We start from the raw sequence: 27,817 nt of genomic DNA, 5'->3' as shown, positions 1-27,817 counted from the left end.
AATCTCAAAGAAAAAAATCTGTACAAAAACAAAAACTCTGAGTAAATAAATCTTCCCAGATGAATTTGAATCTCTAATGTTTTTTAGGAGCTTAGTTTATAAGATGTTAAATTTATTAATTTATTAGAAAACTTCTAGTATTAATATTATTTGTGGCATATTTTTGTGATGTTATTTGGGCAATATCACTGAGAATTATCCATTTACCATATTTTGTTAGATGGATCAGAAATTATATAAAGGCATCTATAAGAAAGGTTTACATATTTAATGAAGGTTTTAAAGGGAATATTAAATACACTCTGTAAAATGGATGAACAATTCAAAGTTATTAATGCACTTTGAAATGTTATGAACTCTTGCCAAGATCTCCATTGTGTTTGCATTTACTATTATGTGTAACAGGAATAATGATTACATAAATCACATATATGCAAAATACACAACTTAGAATCAGAAACAATTTTTAATTTTATTTTTAATTATTATGGATATATAATAGTTGTATATTTTTATAGGGTACATGTGATGTTTTGATACAGGCATACAATGTGAATTCACAATGTAAATTAATTGGGCTATCTGTCACCTCGGGCATTTAACATTTCTTTATGTTAGGAACATTCCAATTCTACTCTTTTAGTTATTTTCAAGTATACCCTAACTTATTGTTGATTATACCACTTTTTATTCTGGCAATCATTAAGTAATATAAGTGGGATGTATTCCATAGCTCATTTGGAATTGGGTTGGTTGGGATTTCCAGTGCAATTTCTTGAAAAAAATAATGCTGTAAAGCACAATTAGTTTTGCAGAGCTATAGAGGTATGTGTTTATTGAATCTAAAAATCAGTGGAACTATAGTATTAAACATAATAAATTGTACTTCAATGCTGGGAGCTAGATAATTAGGAAGGGAGAATTGGAAGAGCAGAAAGAAATGTCAGAGAATACTACTCAGCCATGAAGAAGGATGACTTAATGCCTTTTGCAACAATTTGGAGGGAACGGAAGACCATTATCCTAAGTTAGGTATCTAAAAATGGAAAAAAAAAAAAAACACCACATGTACTCACTATTACATTGGAACTGATGAGCACATATATGCATAGAGGGAAGTAAATCTCAATGGAAATCAAGCAGGGAAAGGGGAAAGGAGGGAATAAGCAAGGACCTGCCTAAAGGGCACAATGAACACTGTCTGGGTGACGGGCACACTTTTGACCCAGACTCAAGTGTTACGAGAGTGATCCATGTAACCAAAAACATTTGTACACCCATAATATTTTGAAATTAGAATACAATTTGAAAAAACAAAGAAATGCAGTAAGTTTTCCTTCCTTTCTTGGGTGCAGAAGCGGAATCATTTTATCTTTAGAGTCCTGCCTTCTTCTAGAACCCTCTCAAATCTGCTAATGTTCTCTTCTAGATGTTTTCATACTTTACTCTCCAGGTGCTGAAAAGAGAATTTACCCCAAATGTGCCCAACCCACTCAATCCACACTTAGTTGGAATTTGCATCCGTCAGTATCGCTGAAATTCAGAATTTTGAGTTTGCATTTTAAAAGAGCTTATTTGTCAACCCAATATTGTTTCTATTTGATTGGCTTTCACGTAGTAAAATCCAGTGAAGTGAAGTGAAGTCAGCAGATCAAATGAGGAACTGTATTTCCATATTAGAGACACTATTTGATTGATTCTTCTCATGGCCTATAGCCCCTAATTTCCTCATTTGCAGAGTGGTAACTGGCTCTACCAGATCAGCAGAACCAGATGTGCATATTTCCTCCTAACTCTGTGTTCAATGATGTCACATTATTAGGCTGAAGTAAGCCATGGTGGGCATTCTTACACCACAGGAATGCACAAATACTAAAAATCAGGGCTTATACATAATCTCCCTCCTCCCTACTCCAATATGGTTAAGCTTTTACTAGGATATAAATGGCTAGAAATTAGGGTGGATATTCCATAGTCTTAATGTGAGAATAAAATTAGTTAATAATGGGAAAGAGCTTAGAAAAATGCCCAGAAAATAGAGTACATGTGGTGTTTTCATATAGGTATACAATATGTATTAATCAAATCAAGGTCATTGGGGTATAACTCACCTCAAGCATTTATAATTTTTTTGAGTATCCTACAAATATATGTAACTATTACATACCCATGATATATAAAAATAAAATAAAAAAGTGCCCAGAATATAGAAAGCACTATATAAGTGATTATTGTTATTGTCTATTTCACTTGAGGATTAATCTCTATTTAAAAACTTCTTCCTTTCCTTCATATTGACACTCAATGGATTTTCTAACAGGTTTATGCATTTTCTGGCATCATGATAGAACAAATGGAATTTTTACCTGGGAGTGATAGAAATGACTCCTTCTACCTTTGCAGTGCAGATGGAAACTATCTTGGGTGCAGGAGGATGAAAGTGGGAATGCCATTTAGCAGACATCTGCAGTAGCATAGATAAGTATGAGTCACTTAAACTGTGATACTGGTGGCTATGGAAGTTGTGAAAGTGGTAGTATGTGAATAGATTTGAGTGATTTTAGGAGGTAAAGAAACAACAATAGTAATGGGCTTGCCATGGAGAGGTGGATTCTAGTGTTTGGAACTGGGGAGATCATAATACCACTTGCTGAGACAGTGGCTAGTAGGAGAGATCTAGGGATATCGCAATTCTGTGAGCTCAGTGTTGAATATATCAAAACTAAGAGATGGAGAGTATATCAAAACTTTTTGAGTATATCAAAACTAAGCCTTGGAGATATCCATGTAAAGTTTGGGCATAACATAATGTTTTACCACATATAGTATGAAACTCAAAAGTTGTATATAGGCTGGAGTTAAAATACAAAGAATATTTAGCATAAAGATGGTAAATGAAGTCAAGGGGAGAAATTACATTACCTAGGAAGAGGAAAGGGTGGATAAAAATAGCCTGAGACAATGGTTCTTGATCATGATTGTAAAGTAGAACAGGAGTAAGTTTAATAAACCCTGTCATTCAGGTCTAACTCAGAACAATTAAATTTGAACAGTTTTGGATGGTCCCTGGGCTTCAGCACTTTTTTTTTTCCTTAACTTTTTCTATGAGGCCAATATGCAACCAAGTTTGAGAATCATTTATCTAGATCCTTTCTGAGAATTCCAACAAAGAAAGCTGAGGAGGAGAAAGCTGGGAGGTGGGAGAAAACCACAACTGTTAGAGTGTTAGAGATGCTAAGGAGAGATATACTTCAGAAAAAAGGGAATCACTAAGAGTACTGAATGCTGCTGAGAAGTTGTCTCTGGATTTAGTAGAGTGAAAGTCACTGGCAATCAAAGGGGAATCTTTAACTAGAGTGGAGGGTTTGGTGACCAGGTTAAGGCTGCTTGCCGAGTAGTTTTTATGCAGGAATGGGCAATAGCAACTATCTTTGAGAAGTTATGCCAGAAAGGAAAAACAAAATGAAGCGGGTAGCTGGAATCAGATTTGGGACATGGAAATTTTTTGTATGATGATCAAATATGAACAGTTTGTATCTCCTCTGGAATATCTCAATTGAGAAGAAAGTATTCAATGCAGAGAAAACAGACTCTTTAAAAAATAGTACAATATTTATAAATTGCTAGAGTTTAATAAGAGGAAGTGAAGATGAAGGAAACCTCAATGAAAATGGGAGAGGAGGAAAAAAGAAATCGTACAGACATGACAAGAGGTTAATATTGATGTTTATACCATGAAGCTAATGTACAAAGGATACTACATATTAATAGAAAAGTATGGTCTCAGATCAAAATTCAAAATTTACAGTGGAAGTGTCAGGATGCATTTAAGGCTCTTAGAGCCCTCAGTCAGAGCAAGGTTTTTTTGTAGTCCTTTTAAGTACAGTTCATAGATTGTGAAGTGGAGGGGAAATTTTGTCCAAAGTGATACATAGTCCCTGTCTAGTAAAAGTAATTAACGAGGTTGTTCCTCCACTCCTCTCAGGTTTGGTGAGTGGAGCCTTCTGTTCAATAAGGACCAATTGTAAAGTCCAATATATTTTCCAAGAAAATGGGGAAAATGCATAGACTGATTCTTTCCTCATGCTTAAGAAAGTTAGTGTCCTGAAAAAAAAAAAAGCAAAGAAAAAGAACAAGGCTTTGTTTGGGAAAGTAATTATATGACAACAAAAAAGGCTAAGAAATGTATAACCAGAGAGAAAAATCAACCCAGGGTCATGTTAAGTCCTTCCAAAGATATTTTTCTTGAAGTGAGAATCTGTGTGTGGGGTGGATCACTGGAGATCTAGAGGCTGAGAGCATGTTCCATCAAAGCAGAGGCAACGCCATTGCTATGGAGGCTGCAGTAAGAGACACTTCAAAAAGCTGCCCCACGGATTGCTCAAGGTCAGGAGTTCAAAACCAGCCTGAGCGAGACCCCGTCTCTACTATAAAAATAGAAAGAAATCAATTGGCCAACTAATATATATATATAAAAAAATTAGCCGGGCATGGTGGCTCGTGCCTGTAGTCCCAGCAACTCGGGAGGCTGAGGCAGAAGGATCGCTTGAGCCCAGGAGTTTGAGGTTGCTGTGAGCTAGGCTGACGCCACGGCACTCACACTAGCCTAGGCAAGAAAGCGAGACTCTGTCTCAAAAAAAAAAAAAAAAAAAGCTGCCCCAAAGTGCCACTGCACAGCCCCAGAGAAGCAAAAACCACACCTTCTAGTAAGAACAGCCCAATCTCCTAGATTCACTGCATCTGATAGTAAGGTTAAAACACCCCAGGCAAGAGATAATTAAAAACAAAAATACAACCAACCAAACAACAACAAAAAATCTCTTAGAGGAAATCCTGTCAAGTCAGTCAGTTCCCAAATCACTATCCAATCTGTGGCTAGACCTGGTGGTGGAGCAGTCGAGAAGAGAAACCTTAATTTTTCATAAGGATTGATACATTAATTAATATGATATATGGCACATTTCTAATTTCCAAATCTAGATTTTGGGAATTGAAGTGAACATAAGATTATCTGTTACTTAAGGGTAAACAGAAACGTTTGCTCACCATGGTTTCCATCCAAAGACAAAGCTTATACTCACAGAAGAAAGTCTAGAGGAGCAATGGGAGACAGAAAAAAATGTTTTTATTATATCTTACATGCTGTGCTTGTTCAAACTCACAGTCACACTGCTGTGGGATCCTTTGAAGGTTTGGGAAGCTGAGTGATCTCCTATGTGATAACATTTTGCTTTTTCTGTGAACTACAAGACAAGGTCACCAGCTGAGAAAGGAAGTAGTGAAGTGAGTAAAGCAGAGCCTTGTGGAGAGTATATCGCTTTAAAATTGAAGTCACAGAGAATGGTAGTCAGTTACCTGTGCAAATTTGTATGCTTTGCAGGCAATGTTAAAGGCGCATTTGAGGTTAGTGATCATAATTTATAGTGATATCTACCTGCTTTTCCTCAGTCCACCACACCTCCTCCTCGAGAAGGAAGATGAACATTATTATTAATGGTTGGGTTTTCTGAGACTGCAGCAACAAAAGTACATGGACAAGATATAGGGGATAGGTTAATATGATATTGAAATGATAAACCATGTGTTTTGGTTGGATGAGGAAAGGAGACAGAGACAAGATAGATAATGGATTGCTAGATACGGAGAGACTAATATCCTAGGGCTACTACTGTTATTAGAGTTGATAGGTCACAGTGGGAGTAATTGAACAAACAAACTGGTAAGGCAGGGAATTATAACAGCTTTTGTCATACGATTACTTCTGCTTAGACATTTTCTATTAGCGGACCTCACAGACCCAACATCAAGTTGGCTCAACTCAGATTTTCAGCTTAAATATCATAAACATAGAATAGAATTGTGTAACTTTCCTTTACAGCCTTGATGTTCCTTTGCTGTTTTTCTTTGTGTGATTGCTTAATTAATATCTTCCTCTTCCACTAGACTATAAATGTCAAGATAAACACAGTCTTTTTATCTGTGTGTTTTTGTTTTTCCTTAACATTCTAAGAAGGAGGTTACTGAAAATTGTAGTTGAATCAAATATCAATAATTTGAATTATTGGAATATATAGTAATTAATCTACTATCTAAAGATATTTTTAAAAATAATTCAATATCTAGCCCTAAATTTTTGTGTTGTGTTTAGCTGCTCAGAACTAGAAAGTTTAAATGAATACACTTTTCACTGTTCGGAGAAAAAAATATTGGTATTGTTATTTAGAATTTATAAAACTGAAGCCATTTATATCTTGGATATTGAATGCATGATAATTCATATTCATGTTAAAATCTGGAATGGGCAATGATAATATTTTAAAGGTAAAGTAATTTAGCCAATGAAATAAAGCTCTTTTAAATTTCAAAGTATGATGGGGGTACAAATGTTTTTGGTTACATGAATGAGTCAGGGTTAAAATTGTGTCCGTCTCAGATAGTGTTCATTGTACTCATTAGGTAGGTTTTTGCTCATCTCCTCTTCCCCCAATCCCCCTGCTTGATTTCCATTGAGTTTTACTTCCCTTTATGCACACTTGATGCCAAATATTTGACGCTTCCAAAAATATGTTCATCCTAGACTCATCCTAAAAATGAGCAGGAGTGGATTTCTTTTTCATTACTAAGAGATCCCATTCACAGTAGGTTTAGTATGCTTGACTAAAATCCAGCTTCAATCCAACTTTGTTAGCAGGTTGGTTCTTCCTTGTGGATAATATTTCTATTACTTCAATTTGGGTTTATTGAAAATATAGCTTTAGGCTTTTGAGGAAATAGAGGGCATAAAATGTTCTTCAACCGCCAAAGTATTTTTTTTTCCCCTGAATCCTCCAATTTTCAAGATATGGAAAAAAAAATATTTCAGTTAAAATTAAAATGACTTTTCAGAACTCTTTTAACATATCCTTTTCTTTCATCTCCACACTGCTATAGGCAGTTTCCTATTGCCTTTTGCCATTCTGATGGAAAAAATTATAATACATATAAAGAGATTATCTACAAAATTATTTGAAAATTACCTAGTATAATAGATAATACTTATAGAGTTTCATGCACTACTGTATAAATGAATTTTCAAAAACAAATCTGTAAGGTAGATATTATTATACTATTTTACAGATCAAGAAAGATTAAATATTTTGCCCAAGGTCACTGATCTATAGGTACACCATTTCTATAAAGTTCTTTTTATTCACATGGATATGTTCTTTGCTTTCATTTCTTTTTTATGTTCCTTAGATAAGGTGAAATAAATTTGTGTGACAATTATATTTGTTTAAGAAGTTAAAAAAATAAAATACTGAAAAAAACAGCATTTTATTTCTATGCCAGTAGACGGTAAATCATACACACCAAAAAACATGCGGGATCGCTATTTGAACAAGTCAATGTCTGAATTCAATCACTGAATCAACAGTTTGTGGCTATATATATATTGATTTTCTGAAGTTTAAAACTAAATGTAAATCTTTAAGTGGTGGTTTATTTAGTTGGTCTCAAATATGTGTTGCTGAGTTCTTTACCATGTTTAACATTCTTATCAATTTAAAATAATTTGTTTTTCAGCCTTCCAATTGTTCTAGTTTTTTAATATTTTTAAATAGTAATCAGGTTCACATTAGCTACTTGTATAGATAGGTTTTATGGGAAGTTGCACATTGACTTCTTAATTTTCTTTTTAGTAACTTTAGACTTCTTACTATAAACATAAAATAAAATGCATTTCAAAAGTGAATTTGTAATGGGTTATTCCATGTTTTGTTTTACTTGCTATTTGTATTGCTGAATGTTATTATGGTATTTTATAATTCATTCATTCACTTAATACATTTATTCACTTAAGTCCTATAGTGCTTACTTCTGAGTAAACATATTAATTTGTATTTTAAGTAAATATATTTCTTTTGGTGTTTTCATAAATACTTGGAAATTTTCTCAACAAAAAAAAGAGGAAAAATGTATTTTATATTCTTTGCTCCTAGATAGCAATGGATGCTTCCAACCCCCTATACATGGTGTAAGTCCTAATAAAATCAAAATATAAGTGCAAGTTTTCAAATGACATAGTTATTGAAAGGATGCTTATTTAGCTTATAACTAAAATATTATTATTTTTTTACTTTTGGAATTAGCAGGGAACATTATATCTAAGAAGGTATGCAGTGTGATCACTAAATTTGCTCACCGCATGCAATTTCCTCCTTTTCCATGGCAAAATAGAGATTTTTGTTAAGCATAGTGTGTATATTGGATGAATATGTAAACATATATTTTATTGATTCTGTGGACAATTTCTTGTCACCTGTTTTATTTCTCACTCTGTGTTGTACAAGTAGTGCCATTAAGATGTTTCATAGGCGTCAAAAGTAGGACACCTAGAAGATGATGGCAGTGTAATTACATAGTACATCACGAATGATCCCACTTTGGCACAGCTGAAGATTACTTCACAGTTTTGAATTAATCTGAATGACCTCAGCTTTGTTGCTATTGAGATTCTAGAAATGATAAAATGTCAAGTCATTGGAAATAAAACGACAGAACCTAAACAATCTGACATGACTAACGCATAGTTACTCTGACTTGTTCCATATTCTGTAGACTTTATTACCAGCCGTAATATTTTATTGAGAAATACTTGTCTTAATGAACGTGTCTTCCACCTTACTAAAATGTATGTCTGCTATGTATAGAACAGAAATTCCACTGCTCTGTATATTTGTGTTTTACATGCACTAAAATTTCATGCACAAAATTGCAAATAGTGAATCATTGGATTTACTTCTATTATATATTAATTTTGAGAGGTGCATGTTAGGAGGAATGCTATTAAGTTAATCATTTTTGGACAATACTACTATTTCAATTTATCACAAATTTTCCAATGCTATTAGATAATGGAATTTGTAGGTATACTATTTACTGACATTTTTTTTAACTGCTATTTAACTTATATTGATAGAGTACTATAAAGAATAGTGTCTTCACATTCATTGTTATTGGCCCCATAAAATGTTCTTTTATAAAACATAAAATTCATATCTCAGCATATTGTCTTGAAAAGGGGGCTCTTTCATCTATAGTCTGCATTAAATGGTTCCCTATGGATCATCTCTCGGAGTTCTAAACTTTTTTCCCCCTCACATTGGAGGATCTCAGTCCTGGCTGAACTCTTCACCTTCACTAATCACAATCCCCTAGAGATGACTCCAGACTATATTATTGCCCTTGATTTGTAATACTTTTATTGTTGCTTTTAACTGTACAAATAGAAAGTTAACTCATAAACCACAACTATCCAGAACCCTTTAAGTTAGATTTCCATGGTTTCCTAAAGGTCCCATGCAACTCTTCCCCTCTTATCCCCACTACCCACCCTTGCTACCAAATATGCTGGCCATATTTGAAGTTTGAAATCCACTACACTTTATAGCTCCCTCTATCTCAAATCTCTACCAGCTATTTCCTTAATGATTTTTAGTCATAAGTTCCCTAACCACATATTCTGATAGAGGAGGATTTATAGTACAATATGTAATATACACCTTCACTCTTCTGTTTTGTAAGGAAAAATTCAAGACTTTTTCTAGCATTTATCGATGGATCATGAGATTGGACTAGGACCACTCATTCCTTTGATTCAAAGGTTTTGGTGCTTTGTCAGGTTCTGTGTTATAATCACACAAGAGGCAAAGAATATAGACACGGTTTCTGATAAATCATATTTCCATTTAACAGGCATTTAAAAAGAATAAAAGGAAATGAAAAATCACTCACATGTTCTGTGCTTTGTCCTTTTGCTTTGGAATTTGCCCCTGAGAAGTTTGGCACAACTTTAATAACTGTGTCACATGTTTTCTTGCCACATTAAACAGAAATTCAGGCATTCTCATATTTGCTATTATCTCAGGAATGCCTCACTAGGATCAGCAGTTTATCTATTATGAAACACTTACACACTAATGACAGTAGGTTACAAAAGCCACATTATGTTCTGTTTATGTAATTTCTATTTGAAATCAATTCCCCTGGAATAGCTGTCCTTACCCTATTGTAAACAATGGAAATACAATGTAACCTATTTGGTTTTCCTCTTTGATCTAGTTGCCTCAAGTTCAGATCCTGTTCTAAGTTCAGTAAATATTAAGCATCTCTGTATGATAGCCACTATGTTAAATGTTTAGGGAATAAAACCTAGTGAAACACAGTAATAATAGAGTATGAGAAGTTGCTGGTTTGATCAATTAATATGACTTTCCTTAACCAGGATTTCTTCATAATGTATATACAACACTTCAGCATCGCCACTTGGAGTTTTTAAGCTTTTTTTGGTCTATAATGTTTATTTATTTGTTTACTTATTTATTTAAATTTTTAAGTGTATTATTTTAGAAAGATACCTCATATCCCCTTTGAAGGTAGATTAATAATTAAGCTAATTATTTAAACATAATTATTTGGGACCACTGTAAAATATCATTTTGTCTTGCACATAAAATAAACAAGTTTTAGTTGAAAATGTAGTTCTTTTGAGACCAAATCAAATATATGTTCTATTGAGGTAATATCCATTACATGTAAATAATGGTGATTACTAAATTTTGAAACTGATTGTGAAAGAACCGCAGGAATTCAAAAAATAATTAAGAATAAAAAAGAGAGTATCTGCCAGAAGCTCCACAAGGTGTGATTTATATTTTTTCCTCATAATTTCTTGAAACAAATGACATTTATGTTGTAAGGTGATTTGGTAGATGAACTTTACCATGCAATAAACATGTTGAATGGCTTCTTAATTTCTACAAATGTAACTAGAATTCTAGAACAAATTAATCCCCAAGGTAGCTTTCTTTACCCATGGGAAAATGTCATTCAAAATTCATTAACAGAAATTGAAACTGAAACTCCAATATCAAACTGGAAACTTTAGATTTTTGTGTTGAGTTTTGCTTCTGCATTTTTAGTTCCTCACATTCTCTTCCTCATTTTAATTTGAATGCACTGTTGTTTAACTCATTTATATCTCCTTCAATGAGATGTCAGTACAATAATATACACTATATCTTTTTTGTATGTCATACTTTAAAAATTTTTCTATAAAACTTTTAAACTATGTCTACATTTTCATTTTTGTGGGCTATTACAATTTCTCATGATTCTAGACTGTTTTTATATAGGTAAGGATTTTTCTAGATTTTGCTGAGTCAACTTTATAGGAATATAAGTGCTCCTCCTGGTGGCAGAAATAAGCATTTCACTTTTTTCTCTTTTAATGCTTAAAATAAGTTGGGAGATAGAACTTTATGATTGGATTTTTTTTTTTTTTTTAATTATTTTTTTATTTTGGCATATTATGGGGGTACAGATTTTAAGGTTTCAATAAATGCCCATTTCCCCCCCTCCCCCCAAAAGTCTGAGTCTCCATCATGACCATCCCCCAGATGGTGCACATCTCACTCACTATGTATGTATATACCCGCCCCCCTCCCCCCTCCCACCTGCCCAATACCCTATTACTGTAGCACCTATGTGTCCACTTAGGTGCTACTCAGTTAATACCAGTTTGCTGGAGAATATATCTGGTGCTTGTTTTTCCATTCTTGGGATACTTCACTTAGTAGTATGGGTTCCAGCTCTAACCAGGAAAATATAAGGTGTGCTATATCACCATTGTTTCTTAGAGCTGAATAGTACTCCATGGTGGACATATACCACATTTTATTAATCCATTCTTGGATGGATGGGCACTTGGGCTGTTTCCACAGCCTTGCAATTATGAATTGTGCTGCTATAAACATTCGAGTGCAGGTGTCTTTTTTGTAGAGTGTCACTGGATCATTTGGGTAGATGCCCAGCAATGGGATTGCTGGATCAAATGGTAGATTCACTTGTATCGCTTTAAGGTATCTCCATATTGCTTTCCACAGAGGTTGAACTAGTTTGCAGTCCCACCAGCAGTGTAGGAGTGTTCCTCTCTCTCCGCAACCACGCCAGCTTTTATTGTTTGGAGATTTTTTGATAAAGGCCATTCTCACTGGGGTTAAGTGATATCTCATTGTGGTTTTGATTTGCATTTCCCTGATGATTAGAGATGTTGAGCATTTCTTCATATGTTTGTTGGCCATTCTTCTGTCTTCTTTAGAAAAATTTCTGTTCAAGTCCTTTGCCCACTTTTTAATGGGGTTATTTGATTTTTTCTTCCTAATTTTCGTGAGTTCTAAGTATATTCTAGTTATCAGTCCCTTATCGGATGCATAGGATGCAAAAATTTTCTCCCATTCTGTAGGTTGTCTGTTTACTTTCATGACTATTTCTTTGGCTGTGCAGAAGCTTTGTAGTTTGATCATGTCCCATTTATTTATTTTTGTTGCTGCTGTGATTGCCTTTGGGGACTTCTTCATAAACTCTTTGCCCAGGCCGATGTCTAGGAGAGTGTTTCCAACTTTTTCCTCTAGAGTTCTAATAGTTTCATATCTTAGGTTTAAGTCTGTTATCCAGCGTGAGTTGGTTTTTGTGAGAGGTGAAAGGTGTGGGTCCTGTTTTAGCCTTCTACAGGTGGCTATCCAGTTTTCCCAGCACCATTTATTGAAGAGGGATTCTTTTCCCCAGCGTATGTTTTTGTCTGCTTTGTCAAAGATGAGATGGCTATATGAGGATGGTTTTATATCAGGATTCTCACATCTGTTCCACTGGTCAATATTCCTGTTTTTGTGCCAATACCATATTGTTTTAATTACTACAGCTTTGTAGTATAGTTTGATATCTGGCATATTAATGCCTCCCATTTTGTTTTTGTTGCCTAGAATTGCTCTTGGTATTCGGGGTCTTCTTTGGTTCCATACGAAGCGTAAAATTATTTTTTCTATATCTGTGAAGAATGCTGATGGGATTTTAATAGGTATTGCATTGAATCTGTAGATCAGTTTGGGTAGTATAGACATTTTGATGATATTGAGTCTGCCGATCCACGAGCATGGTATGGATTTCCATCTGTTTACATCCTCTGCTATTTCCTTCCTCAGTGTTTCATAGTTCTCCCTGTAGAGGTCTTTTACCTCTTTGGTTAAATATATTCCTAGGTACTTTAATTTCTTTGTTGCTATTGTGAAGGGAATTGAGTCTTTGATTTGGTTCTCAATTAGATTGTTGTTGGCGTATATGAATGCCTCTGATTTCTGTGTATTAATTTTGTATCCTGAGACTTTACTAAATTCATTGATCAGTTCCAGGAGTTTCTTGGTTGAATCCTTGGGGTTTTCTAGATACAATATCATATCGTCAGCAAACAGTGAAAGTTTGATCTCTTCTGCCCCTATTTGGATACCTTTGATTCCATTTTCTTGTCTGATTGCTGTAGCCAAGACTTCCAGCACTATGTTGAACAGAAGTGGAGATAGTGGGCAGCCTTGTCTGGTTCCAGTTCTAAGTGGGAATGATTTCAATCTTTCCCCATTCAGTATGATGTTGGCTATGGGTCTGTCATATATGGCTTGTATCATTTTTAGGTATGTCCCTTCTATGCCTATTTTCTTAAGTGTTCGTATCATGAAAGGGTGTTGAATTTTGTCAAAAGCTTTTTCTGCATCTATTGAAAGGATCATGTGATCTTTGTTTTTGCTTCTGTTTATGTGGTGAATTGCATTTATAGATTTACGTATGTTGAACCATCCCTGCATCCCTGGGATGAAGCCCACTTGGTCGTAGTGGATTATTTTTTTGATAAGTGTCTGTATTCGGTTAGCTAAGATTTTGTTGAAAATTTTTGCATCTATATTCATTAGGGATATTGGTCTGTAGTTTTCTTTTTTTGTTGCATCCTTTCCTGGTTTTGGTATCAGGGTAATATTCGCTTCATAAAAGGTGTCGGGGAGGTTTCCGTTCTTCTCGATGTTGTGGAATAGTTTCTGCAAGATAGGTACTAGTTCTTCTTTGTAAGTATGGTAAAATTCAGGTGTGAAGCCATCTGGACCGGGACTTTTCTTTTTAGGGAGATTTTTAATTGCTGTTTCTATTTCAGCTGTTGAGATTGGTCTGTTCAGGGAATCTATTTCTTCCTGGTTGAGCCTAGGGAGGCTGTGTGTTTCTAGAAATTTGTCCATTTCCTCCACATTTTCCAGTTTGTGTGCATAAAGATTTTTGTAGTATTCATAAATTGTATCTTGTATCTCTTTGGGATCAGTTGTGATATCTCCTTTTTTATTCCTGATGGAGCTTATTAGAGATTTCTCTTTTCTGCTTTTCGTTAGCTTAGCCAACGGCGTGTCAATCTTGTTTATTTTTTCAAAGAACCAACTTTTTGTTTTATTAATCTCCTGAATAGCTTTCCTGTTTTCAATTTCGTTTAGTTCTGATTTGATCTTGTTGATTTCACTTCTTCTGCTGGGTTTGGGGTTGGTCTGTTCTTCTTTTTCCAGCTCTTTGAGTCGTTTCATTAGATTGTCTATTTGTGATCTTCTTGCCTTTTGGTTATAGGCATTTATGGAGATAAACTTTCCTCTCAGAACTGCTTTAGCTGTGTCCCAGAGGAGTTGATAACTTGTCTCTCCATTGTCGTTTTCTTCATAGAAGTTTTTTATTTCCGTCTTGATTTCTTCATTTACGAAGTAATCATTTAGTAGGAGGTTGTTTAATTTCCACGTTTTTGTGTAGAAATGTGAGTTTCTGTTAGGGTTGATTTCTAGTTTTATTCCACTGTGATCTGAGAAGGTACATGGTATGATTTCTATTTTTTTAAAATTCTTGAGATTTTCTTTGTGTCCTAGGATATGGTCAATCTTAGAGAATGTCCCGTGAGCTGATGAGAAGAACGTATATTCAGTGGATTTTGGGTAGAATGTTCTGTAGATGTCTGTCAGACCCAATTGTTCTAGAGTTTTGTTTAAGTCCATTATTTCTTTATTAATTTTCTGTTTGGAGGATCTGTCTCGTGCCGTCAGTGGGGTGTTGAAATCCCCGGCGATTATGGAGTTGCTATTAATCCATTTGCTTAGCTCCAGTAAGGTTTGCTTTATGAATCTGGGTGCACCTAAGTTGGGTGCATATATATTTAAAATTGTTATCTCTTCTTGTTGGACTGTGCCCTTCACCATTATATAATGACCCTCTTTGTCTTTTACTACTTTTGTTGGTTTAAAAACTAAATCGTCTGAAATTAGAACTGCCACACCAGCCTTCTTTTGGCTTCTGTTTGCTTGGAATATTGATCTCCACCCTTTTATTTTTAGTCTATGTGCATCCTTGCAGGTTAAATGTGTTTCCTGAAGACAGCATATACTTGGCCTGTATTTTCTTATCCATTCAGCCAGCCTATGTCTCTTGAGTGGAGAGTTTAAGCCATTCACATTTATTGAGAGAACTGATAGGTAAGGTAGATTACTGATCATTCTGTTGGGTTGGATGTTGTTGCTATGATTTGTGTCTTGAGCCATTGTAATATCTGGCCTTTAATATCTTTGGGTTTTGGTTGTTTTTATATCCGTGGATTATTATTATGATGTTCCGTGCATAACGCTGTTTTAAGTACTTCTTGTAGGGCTGGTCTTGTCTTGGTGAATTCTCTGAGCCTTTGCTTGTCTGCGAATGTTTTTATTTCTCCTTCATATATGAAGCTTAGTTTTGCAGGGAATAATATTCTAGGCTGGGCATTGTTTTGTTTCAAAAGAGTGAGAATGGGGCCCCAGTCTCTCCTTGCTTGTAAAGTCTCATTAGAGAAGTCTGATGTTATTCGAATTGGCTTTCCCTTGTATGTCACTTGCTTCTTTTGTCTTACAGCTCTTAGAAGGGCCTCTTTAGTTGATACTTTGGTCAGTCTGATGACTGCATGACGTGACGTCTTCCTGTTTGCATTGAATCTCCCAGGGGTCCTCTGGGCTTCTTGAACTTGTATATCGAGATTTTGAGCAAGACCTGGGAAATTTTCCTCTATTATATCTTCAAAAAGCTTGTCCAGCCCTTGAGTGCTGTCTTCCTCCCCTTCGGCTAAACCTATGACCCTCACGTTAGGTTTTTTCACATAATCCCACAGCTCTTGTAGACTTTGATCTTTTCTCTTGTTTCTCTGCTGTATTTCTGTGACTGATTTATTTAATTGGAAGGTGTTATCTTCAAGCTCTGAGATTCTTTCTTCTGCTTGATCCACCCTGTTCTTGAGACTTTCCACAGTATTTTGTAGTTCTCTGAGTTGATTCTTCATCTCCAGGACTTCGGTTAAAGTTTTCTTCACTGTGTCAATCTCTTTGTTGAACCTTTGTTCCATTTCTTGGAGGTTTTTTGTGTTTTCTTGGTGTTGGTTATTGAGTAGTTGTTGCAGCTGGGTGAGTGTTCTTATGATCCACAAACGAAATTCCTTTTCTGTCATATTGGTTGCCTGATTTTGGTCGGTGTCCGTTTCTAGGGGGCTGGTGCTCCTCCTTGGGGGTGTGTTTTCCGTTTGGTTCTTCATATTTCCTGAGTTCTTTCGCTGATTTCTTCCCATGTCGATCAGTTGTTGTTTCTTTCCTTAGGTTATTGTTTGGGTATTCACACACCTTGTTTAGTTTCTGAGGCGTTAGGTGGTGCCTGTGGGTGAAATTGGACCACTCCCTGTATATTGAGTCAGTGGGTGCCGTGGAAAGGCTGTGCAAGATGCCGTCCCTGTCAGTAGGTGGCGTTTGCTTGGAGGAACAGGCTATGGTGTTACTTTTGAGTCCTGTTATCAGCTCTCGTTCTGGGCGGAGCTGGGTTGGGTAAGCCTGCCCTCAGGCCGTTAGCAGGGGTCAAAGTTCTGTTCTCTGCTGTCAGGGCGGGGCTGGGATGGTCCCGCTCAGCCAGAAAGTCTGGGTGTGGGGGTGGGGCTGTCTGAGACCCACAGTCTGCAGCAGGCCTCGCTTCTTTCCACCCTCCCCAACTCCGCAGCTACTCCTGAGCCTCTGCCAGCAGGCCAGACCACAAGCCACCAGGCCTCCCCGGACTGTGATGCCGGCGGGGAGGTTCCCTGCACAGGAACGCCACCTGGGTTGGGCGCACGGCCTCCTCCTGGGACGTTCCGCCCGATCCGCCCCTGGAGGCACACAGACCTCTAGGACTCCGATCCGCCCCTGGAGGCACACAGACCTCAGTAGGCTGTTCACGTATAATCCTTCTGTGCCCCGGGCAATGCTAGCCCTCGGTGCAGGGGATCTGGTCTGCAGGTCCGACCTCTGGGTCCCAGAGTTCAAACTGTATTCCCACCAGGGAGAGCGTTTCCGGTCCTAATTCACCCACAGGGAGCCCAAGCTGGGTCTATGTCTCTCAGCCTCTGAGTCGGCACCGTTTTCCTGGGAACAAGGTGCCAGCAGCACCTGGGAGGGCGGGCGGGGTCCCAAACGGGAAGGTCCTGTTCCCTGGAGGTGCCTCCGGCTGGTGGCTGTATTGTCTCTCTGGGCAGCCGCGGGTAGGGTCGGCGGAGAGGAGGAGGAGGCAATATGGCGCCTGCCGCGCGGCTCTCCGTGCACACGGAGGTGCCCGGAGGAAGTTGGGAACCTGGTGCCACGTCTGTTACATGCTCACCGTTGGCAGGCGGCGGCAGTCTCTGGGCTGATGTCCGCAGGTCTCTCCACCCGCTGGGGAGCCCACCAGCTGTCCCGAATGCAGGGGAGGGGAAATAGCAAATCCACCTACCCTTGCCGCTGGTCTCCGGGCTGCTCCGGTGGTCTCAGCCTCCAGTTCTCCTCCGCAGCCTCCTCCCGGGGAGTCTCCCGGGGTCTCAGGTACCCCTCCTTCCGGCCCTTGTCCGCTGTATGCTCGTCTTCTTGCTTCTTTTCTCTAGTTTCTGCTAGAATCGGTCTTTTCTGCAGAGACCCTCTGTCTGGCGGTGTTATTCGTCCGCCATCTTGCTCCGCCCCCCTGGATTTTAAATATGAGTAAAAGTATTTAGCAAGTTTCCAAGTTAAAATTTACTGAACATAAATAAGCTGATCTTCATCTATAATATTCTATATTTAAATCTTTTATTGTTTAGAATTTTGGTTAACTCTACAGATTACCATTTTACAGGTCATTTTTTAGATTCATTTATACTCATTGAAGTAATTAGTTTTAGGAAACATAACTTTAATTTTCTATAAATATCTAATTAGCTATTCATCTATATCTTTTTATCTATGTCTTTCATTCTGGATTCTGTTGTACTGGTAGCAATATATAGTCCCACCCTCCCATTTGGTATTTGGTAGACTTTGATGCTGTTAGAATGTAAAATATTTCCTCACAGCAATTTTAATTTAACACATTCTGCTATTTATAATGCCCAATTAAAATTCTATTTTATTTCTTATTTTTTCTGAGACAGAGTCTCACTCTGTTGTTAGGGCTAGAGTGCCATGCTGTCAGCCTAGCTCACAGCAACCTCAAACTCCTGGGCTCAAGCAATCCTCTTGCCTCAGCCTCCCAGGTAGCTGGGACTACAGGCATGAACCACCATGCCCGGCTAATTTTTTCTATTTTTAGTAAAGATGGGGTCTCACTCTTGTTTAGGCTGGTCTTGAACTCCTGAGCTCAAGCAATCCTCCTGCCTCAGCCTCTCAGAGTGCTAGGATTACAGGTGTGAACCATTGCACCAGCCAATAATGCCCAATTAATTCTAGAGAAGGACCTTTTGAAGTGAAAGGTGAAGTTATTACTTCTAATCATAATCCTTAACTTGACACAGCAAATTGCCTTTTCATTTGGCAATATTTTAAACTTGATTTACTTTCTATAGACTATATTTTTCAAGCCTGGTAATCTTTCTATATGCATTACTAACTCCACTGTCAATGTAAATTATATGTTTTATCAGGCATCTTCCATCTGAAAGTTCCCGAGTCTTCTCCTATTGGCTCAGCTATTGGAAGAATAAGAGCTGTGGATCCTGATTTTGGACAAAATGCAGAAATTGAATACAATATTGTTCCAGGAGATGGAGGAAACTTGTTTGACATTGTCACAGATGAGGATACACAAGAAGGAGTCATCAAATTGAAAAAGGTACATAGACAAATTTTTGGACAGTTGACTACCCAATAATAAAGAATAGAAAAAAATGAAACTTGAAAATAACAATTAACATTTTTTATATTCCTTAACTGGATTGGATTAATTTCTTAATTGAGATTTGCAAAATTATGAAACCTTTATTAAAATTGATTTAGATAATGTAAATAATCTGGCAAGTACAGTATATCTCCAAATTAAAATAAAAAATTCCTTTCATAGCAGATAAATTATTGTCCATTTTACTGGCATAAAACATATTATCTAAATACAGCTCAGTGTCCATAACTATTACTCCTTCATTTAACAGATATTTTCGGTGCAGCCACTGCGTCCCAGACCTGGATATTTTTGGTGCAGCCACTGTGTCCCTCTGGAATTGAGAGATAGAGTAGTGAACAAAATAGGCACATTACTTGAACTCAAATAACTTCTATTTAATTGAGGAAGTCAGATGATAAATTAAAAATCACTGTCAGCAGTGATAAATTCAAGCTCGAAAGATATAAAACAGGGTAAAGGAATAAAAGGAATGTGAAGTTGGAGAGTATCTTTTAGTGAGTTTATCAGAAAAACCTTCTCTATTAAGGTGAAATTTAAGCTGAGACCTGAAGGAAGTGAGAGATGAACCACGTGGTATCTGGGTGGCATATGTTACAAAAAGATTGAGCAGCAGTTGCAAAATCTCTGCATTGGGAGTGTACTGACAAGGAAGCTGGTGGGGCTGGAGTGCAGTGGATGAATGGGCCTGAGCTGGAGATGGGGCCGATGATATAGCAGAAGCGCCAACCTTGTAGGCCAGGCCAGATCTTTGACTTAGATTACACTACAGCTGCCAGTGGTGAGTTTAGATCTAAATCATCTTTATTAAAGCCAGGTTACTCTAGCTGCTCTGAGGAGAATTAAGAGAAGTAAGGGTAGAACAGCCCAGTTATAAATAAAAGCCTATAGAAATAATCCAAGATTCTGATGGAGATGTGGATAATGATGATATAACAAAGGAGATTATGAGAAATGGTGAGATTCTGGCTGAATCATAAGGAACAGCCAAAACATACTTTTATAAATAGCATGATCATCTTGTAAATTACACCAAGCACTTGAGTAGTTAGAGAGCTTAATAAAACACATGGATTTACTTTCAGTGTTGTAATTTGCTTTCGTCTCTAAGGACCCACCAGAGACAATCCCTACCCACTAACCTATTGTTCTATTGGAAATGAAAATGGCAACCTGTAGACTACATCTATTCAATCTTTAAAAAAAAAGAACTCAGGACAACATTTTTGTTACAAAATTTAAAACCTGTCTATCATATATATTTCATTGTGTGAATGTGTTTGTGTAGACACACATACACATAGATATATTACTTGATTAAGCATGATAGTATTATTCCATAAAAAATAAGATAATACCCATTTGAATAAAGCCTATAACAATTCAAAATAAATTTTTAAAAACCTGCAGTTCTTTAAGTACACAATTTTTTGGGGTGAAGACTATGATAGGATTTAAATTTATTTAGTTCTCAGAAAAATGTTATCTTGTACTTATTTATCAATAGGAGCTCTTGAAGAATTAGGAAAATAATTTGTATGTAAACATCAAGAGTAGCTTTCCAGTTCTGTAATGATCTTAATGTTATTTTTTGAAAATTTTCTCTTCAATATTGCAGCAGAGAATTGCAATGCAAAAATTTTTTATATAAAACCAAATTCATAAAGGAATTATGTTCTTAAGGATACTAAATGTATTTAGAAAGTCCAACAATATGTATTCTACATTTGAATAATATGTAACCTTTAAAAGAACATAAGTTATTTTAATTTTGTGGCTAACAGATTTTGAGCTGCGGTGGAGAAATGAAGCGTGATATTGTTTTCAGAGAGTTTTTCTCTTTTTAACTCACTGAAAAATATATTAAATGCAAAAATACATTAATGCTCTGAAGCAATATTGTTATTGCTATTTTATCTTCAAAATATTTTATTTGCTTCCCTTTTACTGTTTTCTGTTCTCTCTACTTCCTGTGTGGAAGGAGGATGAAAGTGTATAAAAATGATGGTAAGGTTTACATAAACTGAGAAGAATGAAGAAAGACATTTTTATTCATTTTTTCAACCTCAACTTTGATCCACTTTATGAGCACTGTGACAGAATGCCATTTTACTGTGACACTTTGAATTCAGAGGAACATTGTAAAACTTTATAAATTTATCGAAGGCACAAGATATTGGTAAAAAATAAAACAAGACAAAGCAAAATAAAACTATTTTCACTCTACCCTCACATCCTACCTCACTGAGCAAAGTATTAAAAAATTGTCCTATATGTTATTGAGCATTACAGCAATAATATACTAACAAAATAAAAATAAAATATTAAAATTTCAATCTCTTCTAAAAATTAGATGGCTACAATTATAATGAGAGAATAAGATGTTTTAAATGAAAAAGTTTCATTAGTGAAAATTAAATAAGATATGTTTTCAGTTAATAGTGTTTTTTCCTAGTAGATAAATGAGAATAAAATATACACTTATTTTATATAAAATTACATGAGTTAAAAGCTTTCAAGGACTGAAAATACAAGTATGTTTATAGAAGCATGTAGGTTTTCTTGTCACTGATTAAGATATTTAGGTAATTAAAATGGTAGGGTAAATACTTAAATTATACAAAAGGACAATTTTGCTATCCTGCATAGTTTCTCAAACAGTTCTGTACCATTTCTACAAAAATATCTGTTAGGGACTGCTTAAAATGAAGAATAATAAACTTATTTCCTATTTTTTTAAAAGTAAAAGTTTTTTGGAATTAAAAAAATCACCATTTCTATGTTACTTGACAGTATTTGTTCATTTTGGATTAACATGACTGTGTTATCATGTTAAATCCATAGCAGAATTTTCTTTTTCTTAAAAGCATAAGAGATAAATGATACTACTCTTCACAGCGAGCGACCCTTTCACAAATAGGTTAAGGTGTCCTTCAACTTACTTTACTGGGCATTTGTTTCCTATTTATAAGGTCAATCAGTAAAACTCATTTTCTTTCTTCAGTCTTAAATGACTAGGAAGGGATTCCACATCATATGATTCAGTAGCATAGCACCATCCTGTGGCTGATTTTTAAATAACTCATAGGAACAAAATGAAAATAAAATTTGGAATATTTTACATAGTCAAACACACGCTCAATTTATTAAGTTTAAAATACCATTTTAATTGTATTAAGTTTTCAGCCATTCTGACATGCCTGATTTCAAATAAAAAATACATAGTGTTCTTTTTTCGCTGCCATAAATACTATGTTTCTGTTTTGTTATTTCTCTTCCCCTTCTTTTTCAAATACCTTACCTAATTCCCCTAAACAATTCCATCAATTCTGAATTAACTAGTGTAGATTTTTCTATTGTTTGTATACATTTCCAACTACACATTTCATGCTCTTTCAAACTCAAATTGTCCAGAGCCAAGTTCCCTCTCTGCTCCCAACAAAAGTACCCCTGCTCATATTTTCTCCTTGTCAGTTCCTTAAGAAACCAGAACTCTATGATTTTTCCTATGTTACTTCCATTCCCATTGACCTCCCTTTGCTAAATAGGACACAAAGCCTGGTCACTGATTTCTCCCAAACTTGCTTTAAATTTTCCCCTCCTCCTGAGTTGTCTTACAGCTCTCTTCTTTCCTTCTTTCCACAACTGTAATGGCTGTTCTTCCATCTCACACCTTACCTTCCTCCAACACATCCTTTCCTCCATGAGAAAATGGTAGAAGCCTAAATCTGTTCATCTTACTTAAATCCTTTTCTGGACCTCATTGCTAGTATGTATGATACCGCACAAACAGCATATCCATCTCTGCACACACATACACACATGCACGCACGCATGCACACACAGGCTATATTCCAACTACACCAAATTCATTGCAACGTCTACCAAAGGTGTGTTTCTCCTTCTACTTTATAGAAGACTCTGCCCCATATGAGTATCTTATTAATTCTTTCTTGTGCTTTAACATTTGTCTCCCTTGCCTCTCACCAAAGGCTCCCTTGAGTCCCTCAGACAAAATTTATCACTCTTTACTTTCTTACCAAAATGTCGACATTGTTGTCAAAGCACTTACGATAATTATGTGGCACTTATGTTTAAAACACAACCAATTCCTCCTACTATATTTTAACCTCCTAGAGGCACTTTATCATATCTATGTGCGTGTCCCCATTATTAAAGGGAATGCGTGACATATATAGGGTGCTCTTTCGTTGACTAAAAGAACAACTATCTTAGGTTAGTTTACGGTTTTCATTTCTGATGCATTATTTTTCTTTTTACTCATATACTATGTAAAGTTTGATATATATTGCAAAGTACTTAGAAAAATATTTCACTCCTTTTACAAATAGGAAATCCGAAGCTCAGAGAAGAAAGGGATATTTTTTCAAAATCACACAGCTTGCTGTAAATTATATTTGGAACGCTTATATTTTCAACTATTGTGAAGAATGATGTGTGTTAGAAAAGATGATTGACCTCCCCTGATGGTCATGATTTATACTGTGTGTGTATAGGACATATATTTAACTTGAGCATTTATAATAGTTGATGAAATATTCTGTTATTTTTTAGGGAAAATATCACTGAAAACCTGTAACTAAAACAACTAAAGGTTCTTGCAATTCTGTTTATGTTCTGCTTTCTTTTTTATTTCTTCATCTTAGTTAATGAATTTGTTCCAAAAATTGTTGTCACTAAAATATAGGCATTAAAATAATGCACATGATTCTTAAGTTAATTTGTTAAACAAGCAAAATTTTCTAGTGTCGTAGCAAGTATAGTAGTAACTTGTTCACAGAAAAATGAAGTTCATTTATATTATAATAAATAATTGTTACAATTTTTTGAGATATGTTGTATGAAATTTATCTCTTCATTTAAATGCTTTTATTTGAAGAAACACTTTTTGCCTGGTAATTCCATTTTTCTTTTAAGCTTCTATATTTCTAAAAATTTTACAACAAATACTGTCGAAATTTTGTCCAAACTAAAATCTAGTTTTTAAAAATGACCATATTTCGTTTGTTTTCTACTTTGTTATGGAAACATTCTCTCCTACTATAGTGATAATTTTTATGCATCAAATAACTGAATATTTTTAGTAACATATAGAGTTGAATCCTTTCCTCAATGGTGATGAGATGTACACAAACTCCCACATAGCCTCCTGGACAAGAATTTACTACTATATTCATCACAAAACTAAGTTTGGGGAAACTTGTTTTTGTTAAAATGATGCTTGTTCTGAATGTCTTATCTTTATTGTTCAGCCTCGTGTAATAAACCTATTTTATAAGAACTTGTTCCTAGCATCTATTCATCCTGGTTCAGCCTGGTATGAATTTTTTTTCTAACTGCTTGTCTTCTAACTCCAGTCTGTTTCAGATAAACCTATATTCTTTGATCCCCCATCTGGGTTCATTGACAGTTTTCCTTGCTATTACCTATGAAGTCCTGCTAGACGACTGCGAGAGCAATGTCTTACTACTAAAGAATATATATATTTTTTAAGATTGATGGCTTTACTGTGTCAGTGAAAATAATACATGTTCATTAGGAAAATTGAAGTAATATAGAACAGTAAAAGTAAAGAGGATTGAAACCACAGCTTCAGTGGGCCAGAATATAGTATAACTAGGTCCCTTGCTCAGGACCTTTGTGGCCGAAATCAAGGCTTAGATTGGGGCTGAAATCTGACGTGAGGTTTAGAGTCATTTCCCATGTTTAAGGTTGCTGGCAGAACCAGTTTCTTGTGGCTGGTTTCTTGAGGCTTTTTAGGACTCTTTTTATTACCTCTTGGCCACGACCAGGCCTCAATTCCCACAGACACCCCTTAGACTCCGATGCTCACAAGTTTACTTTTTTTAAGGCCAGGAGGAAATCATCTGTATCAGCTCTTTCCTCTTCTGATTAGGTCAGACCCCTGAAGTAAAATCTCTTGTAATTGATTCAATGTCAAGTGATCAAGGGCCTTAATTATATCTGCATCATTTATTTTTCCGTAAAACTTAACAAGTTCATGGGAGTAATATGCCACTCAGTTCACAGGCCCCTCACACACTCAAGGGCAGAGTCTTTCATACAAGGCTGGGGTCACTGGGGGCAGCAGTCATGGGGGCAACTGCCTGTCACAGCAGCTGTGCCTCAGAGTCCTCAAAATGTCTTTAACTGTAGCTACCCATTTCCACCCAACATTGTCTAGAAGCATGACAAGGCCTGGAAGAGCTAAAGGAGTTATTCTTTTTTATTTTATGCCAAAAAGTTGTTTGTCTCACTTTGAAATGAGGAAATCATTTGGCATTTAGCAATTTATGTAGATTTTCATGACCTGGACTTCAGCAAAGTAAGAACAAATAATGGAGCAAAACGGTGATATCCTGAATTCTTCCCTTTATATTCCAGAGAACAATTAAATATTAATATGTCCTATTCCATTTCTTCATAGTTGTGGTTTTCCACTGCACAACTCTCCACAGTGAGAATTGTTTCCTGAAATTTCTGGTCTCACTAATTTTCCTTTATAGAAACACCTTGAAGACCAAGGAACTGTTCAACCAAATTATCTTTAGTCAATAATTCCCTTACCCATCTGGAAAGGTTTGTAAAATTGAATGGGCCCCAAGCAATGCCACAGAGTTTTCTATTTATTGTGTAAGAGCTAAATTGGTTCAACTTCATAATAATGTATTTCAATTATAAAATATGATTCATTTCCTAATGTTTAAAAGAAATAGTGTTTGTTCTATACCTATTTCAAATGCTAGAATTTTCATTCATTGTAAAGTAAAAGTTTATTCTCCAAGAAAGTGGAGGGCAGTCAATCATATGGGTGGGTAAAATCAACTAGAGAGAGATCACCGTTGATTTTCTTTGGTCTTTCTGAGTTATATACTGCTTTGTAAAGTGGGATTGCCTAAGGGTCAGGTTCATGAAGAAGTAAGTCCACCTAGGATATTATTGTAGCATTTTCTCTAGTTCTTTGATCACAGCAGGATGTAAGTTTTCAGTTGCAAAAAATCTGTATGTACAGAAACCTTCTTTTATCTCACTCTCTATCTCTCTGACACCAAATATTTGCCTGCTGTGATAGGTCGGGAGTTCTTAGAAGACATAAACTCTGTCTGATCTCCTTAAAAAAAAGGAAAACATTTCAGAATTCTCCTTTCATCTCTGGCTTGAAATGGACTTACCAGTAGGGAGTCAAGTTCATCCAGATAGTTGCAGTGTGTAATCAAGTTGCAGTGTGTAATTAGGGAAAAAAAAATAAAGATCTTCCCTAGAAAGAATTTGCCTTATCATATAGATAATCAGAGGCCTTTTCAACATATAGGAGAAAATAAAGACAGAAATGAGTACTAACTCCTATATTCTAAGATAGAAGTTAATTCTAGGCTCAAAAAGGAAAGTTAGCATGAGCCAGGGAAGCTTAATTTGTTTTCTAAGCAAAAGGACCCCTACAGTGATAAAATAAGAATAGCCTCATACTAGAAGTTAGGGATTATTATCATAGAAAATTTATATTGTGTAACACTTATAGAGCCTTTAGAGTTTACAAAAGCAGAAAATATATTTTATGTGTTCTTTAATTTAGTTAGTGCACCGTTATATCTTATACATTACCCTCTCTCAGACATCTCCTAACATATTTGATTTCTGTTAAACACAGCCAGTTATGGAGAACTTGATACTTCGTCCAAGTTATTGATTAAACAAGATGCCGCTATTCTTTAATTTGCTGAATAGATCAAGAAAGAAAGCTGTGTTTGTCTTTGCATCTTTCTATCTATTCTCCTAGGATGTATCTCAGGCTTTGCCAACATATAAGGTACCAAGATGTATAAACAAATAAATTCAATGTTCTTTTTCTAACCTAGTGTTACTCTTTTTAATAGCTTATTATTAATTCACCCTAAGAGACTCATAGAATAAGTCTAACTAATATTCAATATGACGGCCATTCAGATATTGAAAACATGCCCTGTTTTGCCTTGGTCTTCTTCATTCCAATCTAGACATTCTCAGTTTTAGTGGTTTCTTATTTTTGCCTTGAATAACGTTTTGCCATCCTATTCTGGCAATTGATTGTCTTTTCTTAAGTCTGATTTCTTTAAAAAAAACATAGTAGCCAAGTGTTGGGCTGATCAAAAGAGCATTATTGACTAGCGCCTCTCTTTTTCTAAACATTACATTTCTATTCACGTAACCAATGCTCATATTACCAACCATGGCATAGCAAGCATTCTATTCTTTACTTGCATTGTTTTTTTTTTTTTTTTACTTACATAACAAGACAAAAATAGAAATTAAAGGAAATCGATATTATATGTTAACAGGTGTGAAGAGAGTAAATAAAAATATAGAAAGTTAAAGATAGCATTGAATACAAAACAGATAAAAACAGAAATCAAAATGTGATGATTTAGATTAAATAAAGGGAATAATTACAGGGGAAATAAATATAGGTTCTCTTGAATGAAAGAAATACTGAAAGGGACTCAATGTCCTATCCAAGTGGTACTATTATTTTCCTATATATAATAAATTCCATGGAATTATGAGAGTTTTTGAGGATTTCACAATTTTTTTCTTTTCTTTTCCCCTTCAAAGGAAATGCATAAAACAGCAATCCTGTCTTTACAGGAGAAAAATATACATCCTTTATTTTCCTCAGGTGTATTGAATAAAGGAACAAGCGTTGACACAGCAATTAGCTGGTAATTGGAGTAACACTGGAGGGAATTACTTTAGAAAACAAACTTTTAAAGGC

At 35.6% G+C, this 27,817-nt stretch overlaps 1 protein-coding gene across 4 annotated transcripts in view; it reads left to right on the top strand.

The window, feature by feature from the left end:
- Positions 1 to 27,817, top strand: part of CDH12 (cadherin 12) — a 947,374-nt gene that overhangs the window by 873,382 nt on the left and 46,175 nt on the right. For all 4 annotated transcript variants that reach the window (XM_020290041.2, XM_020290040.2, XM_020290038.2 and 1 more), the window contains one exon: positions 18,794 to 18,981. In XM_020290041.2, coding sequence (XP_020145630.2) covers positions 18,794 to 18,981 — 188 coding nt within the window. The remainder of the gene's footprint in view (positions 1 to 18,793; positions 18,982 to 27,817) is intronic.

Source organism: Microcebus murinus, chromosome 11 (genome assembly GCF_040939455.1).
Source record: "Microcebus murinus isolate Inina chromosome 11, M.murinus_Inina_mat1.0, whole genome shotgun sequence".
NCBI classification, from domain to species: Eukaryota; Metazoa; Chordata; class Mammalia; order Primates; family Cheirogaleidae; genus Microcebus; species Microcebus murinus.
This window is presented reverse-complemented; position numbering and strand designations above follow the sequence as displayed.